Consider the following 7,511-nt stretch of genomic DNA (forward strand, 5'->3'; position numbering starts at 1 on the left):
AACGTGATATTCCTGGTCTGTGCATCACTGGAATTACCAATGCTTTAGCAGGTAAAGACAATTAACATATATGAATTTGATCTGTGTATTTACTGCCTTACCTGGGTTACACTTTAAATAGGAAATCTGCTTTAAAATGAAAGCAGTAAATGAACATTATTACTTATGTCCTGTGAGCAGAGTGCTGACCCGGGAACCTGGTCTGTGCATCACTGGAATTACCAATGCTTTAGCAGGTAAAGACAATTAACATATATGAATTTGATCTGTGTATTTACTGCCTTACCTGGGTTACACTTTAAATAGGAAATCTGCTTTAAAATGAAAAATGTGAGCAGGTAGGCTTTTAATTGCAAAAGAAACCTATGTCTTGTCTGCAATAAAATTTGTCTTACCTGCCTGTTTGCAATCTTTTTCCCTAAATTGAGCACTGAGCTATACTTGCGCAGCTTGGTGTACGTTTGTGGTATGCTTTGGTGTCAGGATGAATAAGTTAAGTCATGCCAGCCAGGTCAATCAAGATGGCAGATGATCCCAAACCCTAAAGATGGGGCGAAGATTCCAGGGAAGGGTGTGCATGAGGGCATATTCTTGAACTTTTCCAGCTTACTACTTCCAGGGTAGTAATTCAGTGAGTAGAACTGAAAGAATGTTTTACGTTCAGGAGCAAAGAAAGCCTGTGCCCTGTGGTCCACTAAGCTCCATTCGGTGCTTAAATAGAACTAAGGTCTAATCACGTTTCCATGTGGCAGCACTGGACCATTTACCAAGCACTAGTTCTGTCACATGCTCCTCCATACCATATTTTCAATAATGTCTTCATTACCAGTGGCTGAACACTGGTAAGTGGGGGAGTGAAGAAAAAGGGACTATGTGTTGCTGGCAAGGGGAACATTAAAGCAAACCTTTAAAGGGGTTATTATGTGCGAGTACCTTTTTTTATTTGTTGTCTATAATCGGGACCGGATTTACTCTCTCTGCTGCCCCAAGGCCAGGCCCTCCCCATGGAGAATTGCAGATCTGCAGGCTGCATACAATGTCACCGAGATCACTTGTACAAAACAAGCGGTGGCTTCCTCGCTGTACATTTAGCTCTGCTTGCCCAGAGCAGGGCTAAATGTAGAAAACAACTACCCGCCCGGGCATCAGGAGATAGGAATTCCACACGCCTGCTGCCCTTTCTACTCCCTGCTGCCCCAAGGCCCGGCCTTGGTTGGCCTTGTGGGAAATTCGGCACTGTCTATAATACTAAAACTATTAGAGATGTTTACTGCATCTTTAAAACAAAACATCTTCTTACATTTATGTTTCTGTATTTTTTTCCTTAGGTAATCAGAAATAGTAAAACCAACCTCCCAGAACTGGAGCTCTTTCCACGTTATTTGCTTTTCTTGAGACAGCAGCCTGTGACCCGCCAACAGCAGTCTAACATCTGGGTGAATATGGGTATGATGAGCCTGAGAATGTTTCCTCACCATTTACCTAGAGGTAATGTAAGAATGCAGCAAGAATGGGATGGCACTTTTCATGCCACTAGCTCTGCAACCTGCATTTTTAAATTTATGGGGCTTTAACCTAAGGTCATGCACAAGAAAATGATTCTTTCCTAAATCAAACCTAAAAGTTCCTGTAAATTGCAGAACATTTGGAACTTTTTTGGATTATTTGCACAATTTCAGAAATGTGTGTTTGAATTTTTTACATATGCCTCTACAGGTCTTACTTCATTCTTAGAGCTAGATTTATTTAATCACTGCCACCAGTCTGATTTTAGACTTTCAGGGCACCTTTGCATCTGATTCACGGCTGTGCAGAAGTAATTCCAGTTCTTGGTACGGTACTTAAAGGGACATTAAACCCTCAGATTTTTTAACATAAACCAATACTGTAATGTGTGCCTTACTGTAATCCATGGTAGTTTCCCTTCTCTTTGCTGCTCTTCCTTTTAAATCTGTATCTGTTCTCATGCTGGGCAGAACTTCTGTTTTGCAGCAGACTGCCTTGTCTCTGAAATGGATACATGGTGTCTGTGTGTTGGTTTGCAACCTGAGCCAGCACTACAGGAAGAGGCACTCAGCAGCAAAGGGAAGTTCTCCCCAAGCATGAGAAGACATGAGGATTTAAAAGGAAGAGCAGCAAAGAGAAGGGAAACTACCATGGATTACAGTAAGGCACACATTACAGTATTGGTTTATGTTAAAAAATCTGAGGGTTTAATGTCTATTCTATATAGAATGATTAAAGGCTATAACTATCCAAAACGCATATTTCAGTATGGATGTTGGTGCTAGCAACTAATTGGCTGTGTAGTGGAGACAGACCCATAAGAGGGAGAAGCAAAATTGCATACATGTCCCAGAGGGAAAAGCAAAATTTCATACATGTCCCAGAAATCAGCCAAGGTCCACCCTTTTGGATTCCCTATGGGACAATGAGAATCCATCAATGGTAACTGTTCTTATAGTGAGCAACATAGAATGGCTGTGATAGTGAGATCCAGAGAGTTGAGCTAAGTGGACCTAGCCTTTAAAGCTGAACTCCAGTCAGTTATAAGAAATAAAACACCACAAATTGTTTCAGCTTTGCATTTGTTTATACATCATTGAATGTAGTTTTTTTGAAATGCAAGTGCCTGATTTTGACTTGGTATCAGCCTCTTGCAGGCCCTGCAAAGCAATACTCTGACTGAGAGAGGGAGAAGCAGCACAAGTAGCCAGTCATCTGAAATGCAGTGATTGTGTGCTTACAAAAAGCATTCTTATTAGAATAGAAGGCATAGTGACAGAGAGATGAGCTAATCAGTCTGCTGCTTCTCCTTGTACCCTCCAGTCACATGCTGGTGGAAGGGAGTAGACCTGTAATACGGGCCATCAGATGCAGTCTTTGTTTGGTATCACCAGTGTATTTAGACAGGCGTGGATACTAAATACAGAATCCAGCAGTGGAGATAATACTAAAGAGAATGGATGGGGGAATTGATTGATTTTTCTCCCATTCAGCCACTAGGCAGGATAAGAAAAAAATCAAGCTATATACAGCTAGACTTAGTGTTACCTAACTCTGGAAGAGAAAACTTATATCTTCTGTCCCGCTCTGCTGCCTGACAGAGCTATGTGAATCTCCGCTCTGGATGGACAACAATACACATCGTATGGAAAGTTTGCCTGGAGTTGAGCTTTAAAGTAATTAGTTCTGTAGGCAGATCATTTTGTTATATATATATATATATATAGTATGTATATAATATTTTTGGATCTGTAGGCGTATCAGAGTATGATCATGTCCATTGAAAATATTTGAACGTATAATTAATGCCAGTTATACATTTCATAATGAACCACCTAAACTTGTTCTTGTGCGGACTGTAGGTTTCACTGTCCATTGCTTAGAGAGCCTGTTTATTATTTGATTCCTTGGTTGTAGAGATTGACGCTAAATGTCTTTCTTTGGCATATGTGGCTTATTTACCTTCCAACCAAAACTAAATTTTACACTTTAATTTATGACCAGACCAATTAAAAGCTTGTTTAATTTGAAATGAATCTTGGGGACATTTTAGTTTCTTTTATTTGCTCTGCACTAATTATTGTCAAATCAGTGATTAATCTTGGGTTTAAAAAAAAGTATGCTTTCTTGCTGTAATCTTACAACTAATCCTCTTACCTGTAATTGCTTTTTCTTTTTTAAGGGATATTATGTTGCAGTGTGGGGGGTACTGTTAAGGTAACATTTTTGCTTTGCTACTCAGAATGCAGTTTTGTGTAGCATTGTGTGAAATTAGTGTAAAGATATTGCATGCCTTTATCGGAAATTGATTGTTGCACATATACAATCACAGTAACAAGAAAGTTTGAAATTTGCAGAAATGTATGTATCCTGTTTCATATTTTTACAAAAAAGTGCACTCATTTGCATATTCTGTACGAGGTGGCCTACTTAGAAACCTATACACAGATATCGTATGAGTTACAGTTCTCCGCACTTGTAGACGTGATGAGAAATGTTAGTGAAATAACTTCTGCATTGCTATGTGGCAAAAGCTCACCTGGATTTCTTCAACTTCATGCCACATAAAAGGAACATAGGAAAATTAGCTTCCTATACCACAGAGAACAATTGTGATAGAGTCATTATAAATTAATGTTCCAAAGTGTATGAAGGTTTCCAGCTGTTTAGTATTTGTAAACTTTACATTTAGACATCATCAAGAATAGCAGATGGAATTGTGTTAGCTAAAAGCTTTAAAACACCATTTGAATCTCGGTGAGATGTTATTGTTCTGTTCTCTGCAGGACAAAAGCAGGCCTTAATACATGTAAATATTTCTATGTCACTTGGCAGACATAGAGCTTTTATATGTTTTGATAAAAGCTCTGCAGCCTAGTCATACCAGGAAGCACACTTCTGAAGTGTATTTTAAAGGTAACACTTAATCCATGCAAATATTGATGTTTATGTGTACAGAATAGCAAGCAGCATCATTTGTTTTTACCGCCTGATAGCTTAAAAGGGAAACTATAATGGGTTTAGGTCAATTTGTTTGTACATTTTAACCCCTTCGTGACTGACGACGTACAGTGTACGTCGCCAGCATCGGGGCTGTTTATACAGACTCCCGGCGACTTTTGCCGATTTGGAAGTGGACTCGAGAAGAACAATATATACAACATTACTATACAGTCCATATTTCTGCATTCTTGGTACACCGTCAACTAGCTATAGTGTTTCTGACTGCTAGGAATATTTTTGAAGAGTTAATTTTGAAAAACCTTGTTACAAAGCAGAAATTGCTAATAAAAATTGTCCTTATTTGTTGCACTGTGGTATCTTCCCTCTTCAAATAATTACACTGCATGGTGGGCATTCATGGTAAAGCTGCTTTACTTGCCTGGTGACCTTACTAACATATCCAGTCCTGGCATCCATTGTGGTGGAACATAGGCTGAGGTATATCTGGAGGTTTGGCAGTACTGAGGCAACAAAGAAATCTTTTGTCACTGCCCTTTGTTGTAAATTACCTTGCCAGAGATGCAACTCATTGGGTAAGGGTATAGAGGGGCACACACCAAGTCTGCTGTTCGCTGCTGGTCACTATTACTCCTGACCTTCCTAACATAGGGCATCGTAGCACTTTAGGGGTATGAGCTTGTATGAGAACTGATACTTCACTAAACCCCCTTTTGTGTTTTAAATTCTAAAAGTATATATTGCCTATTGTGACTGATCATATTCTTTTTTTTAATGCTTGATGGCCTTATTTTTCTTATTGAATATTAGATATTCATAGTATTGGTGCCTGGCTCTTCGATGTAGAGTTAATAACTTTATTGCAAAGGTCCATTAATTCATTCCTATACCAAAACTTCTAAAGTTAAGACCCTAAACTGTTGACTTTGCCTCTGGGCAGGTTTATGTATCTGTCAATAGATTAGCTGTTAGGTGACATTACATTATAATTATTGCATGTCAATAGTATGAAACATAGTGTTTAAATCATATTAATGATAACTAAAGTCAGAACGTATGTAGCCATTAAAATATGTCTGGCAAGTTTTTTGTGCCCTTTTAGTTTTAAGCCCTTTTTTTGTTTGGGAATCAAAGTTGTTTACTAATCCTTTACCAGAAGGTGTTCCTTTTATGCTTGATTCTCATTGAAATCATTAATCTCTGTATAACAAATCTAATTTTGGTTGTGTACAGTGGCATGCCACTGTGTTCATATATCCAGGGGAACTCGCCAAAATGGCCAATTTAGAAGACACTCAGTGATGGAATTCTTAGCTCTTTCTTTAAACATCAGAGAAATGTGTGCAATTTTAAAAATTAAGACCACATTGCATAGTGCAGAACCTGGGCATTCATAAAATATCCTTTCTAAATCTTTATGCAGATGTGTGTTACACACATGAATAGATATATAACAAGCTCGTATGACAGACCTTAAAGTGTATGTAAACCTGAATTATTTTTTTTAGTATGTTTGGCATTGTATTTCAATATACAGTCTTATGCAAATTTGTTACTTCAAGAACTTGACTCACCAATTATATGTCTCCCAAAACAGTTACTTTTCAGGCATGTCAGATGTCAAGGTCACCAGTGCTTATTACATCTCTCAGATGAACTTTCAAACCCTCAAATGGCTGGTGTCATAGCTGATCACATGTGCAGCACCATGGCAGCTCCAATCCAAATAGTGGCTAAGATGGCACCTTCCTTGGCCGTAAGGGATAGTAGTTGGTACTTGCGCTTTAAGAAATCAGATGGGCAGCCCAACTAATAGGAGCACACATGTTAAACTGACAACACTGCAGCTAATTGTTAAGCAGCATCTTAGCATTGTCAGCCTGCAACATGAGGTGCTATTACTGGTAGGATCTCCAGGTAAAAAATGTATTACAAATTAAAAAAAATATGCTTAAGAAAACTGTAAATGGTGAGACATGATGTCAAACATACTAAAATAGATTTAGGGGTACACTTAAAAAAATTATTGATGTCCTTTTGCGCACAGTAACATGCGAGATACTCTAAATGTCTTTCTCAAATGGCCCTACTTATTACTGGGTATGGAAAATAAGGCCATCCAGCAGACACTTATATCTGTATATCGTTAAAAGAGGAATGTAACTAATTTTAGATGCGCTAAAAAACTAGCCATGGTAATATGAATGAATATGCAAGTCATGCTTCTTCTGTATGGAAACAGGAAATGTGCCATCTCCAAATGCTCCTCTGAAGAGAGTTTTGGCGTATACCGGATGCTTTAGCAGAATGCAGACCATAAAAGAAATCCATGAGTATCTTTCTCAGCGACTGCGCATCAAAGAAGAGGACATGCGATTGTGGTTGTATATTAGTGAGGTAATCAGTGATTGGATTTATTCTTCCTTCTTAAGCCGTGTCAAGTTTTCACTGCTAACGAGGCCTATGACCTCTTCCTAGTCTATCCACAACTCATTGTGACTTTAGAATTTTGTTGTTGTTGTTTTGTTAATATTATATGGGTAACAAAAAAATACCTTTTTTAGTTTTGGGTGGTAAATTTTGGTTCTTGTTGAGTTAGAATCTTTAGATAGTGGCTTAGGAAAAGGGTCATGTTGCCAGTGGTCAAATCAGGAGGATACAGTAAGCATGCATGTGAGACCTTTTGTACCAACACTACTATGTCCAGCTGCCCTTGATCCATTTGATCACATATACCTATATGTGTTTGGTACCATAGTTGTTAGTCTTACTTGAATCTCTTTTAAGTGTGATAGAAGTTTCTGTGAAGTACATATAATGTGCTATGCCCAAGGTGGAGGGGGCACTGTCCCGGGAAGAGGAAGCAGAGCTGTCGGGGGTCACTTCTTCTAGACCCAAGAGGCATCTACTTGGCCGCTGGTGTTAGGCATATATTTAACTCTGTTATATAGAAGATACATAAATATGTGTGTGTATATATATCTATAGATCTATATCTATAGATATATGGATATATATCTATAGATATCTATAGATATCTATAG

At 38.4% G+C, this 7,511-nt stretch overlaps 1 protein-coding gene across 1 annotated transcript in view; it reads left to right on the plus strand.

The window, feature by feature from the left end:
* The window catches only part of USP32 (ubiquitin specific peptidase 32), a 157,231-nt gene that overhangs the window by 139,483 nt on the left and 10,237 nt on the right, over positions 1-7,511 (plus strand). Inside the window, exons 16-17 of the mRNA XM_018568541.1 lie at positions 1,329-1,488; positions 6,710-6,864. Of these exons, the coding sequence (XP_018424043.1) occupies positions 1,329-1,488; positions 6,710-6,864 (315 nt within the window). The remainder of the gene's footprint in view (positions 1-1,328; positions 1,489-6,709; positions 6,865-7,511) is intronic.

This window comes from Nanorana parkeri, unplaced genomic scaffold, assembly GCF_000935625.1.
Source record: "Nanorana parkeri isolate BGI_ZX_2015 unplaced genomic scaffold, ASM93562v1 scaffold1204, whole genome shotgun sequence".
Classification (NCBI taxonomy): Eukaryota; Metazoa; Chordata; class Amphibia; order Anura; family Dicroglossidae; genus Nanorana; species Nanorana parkeri.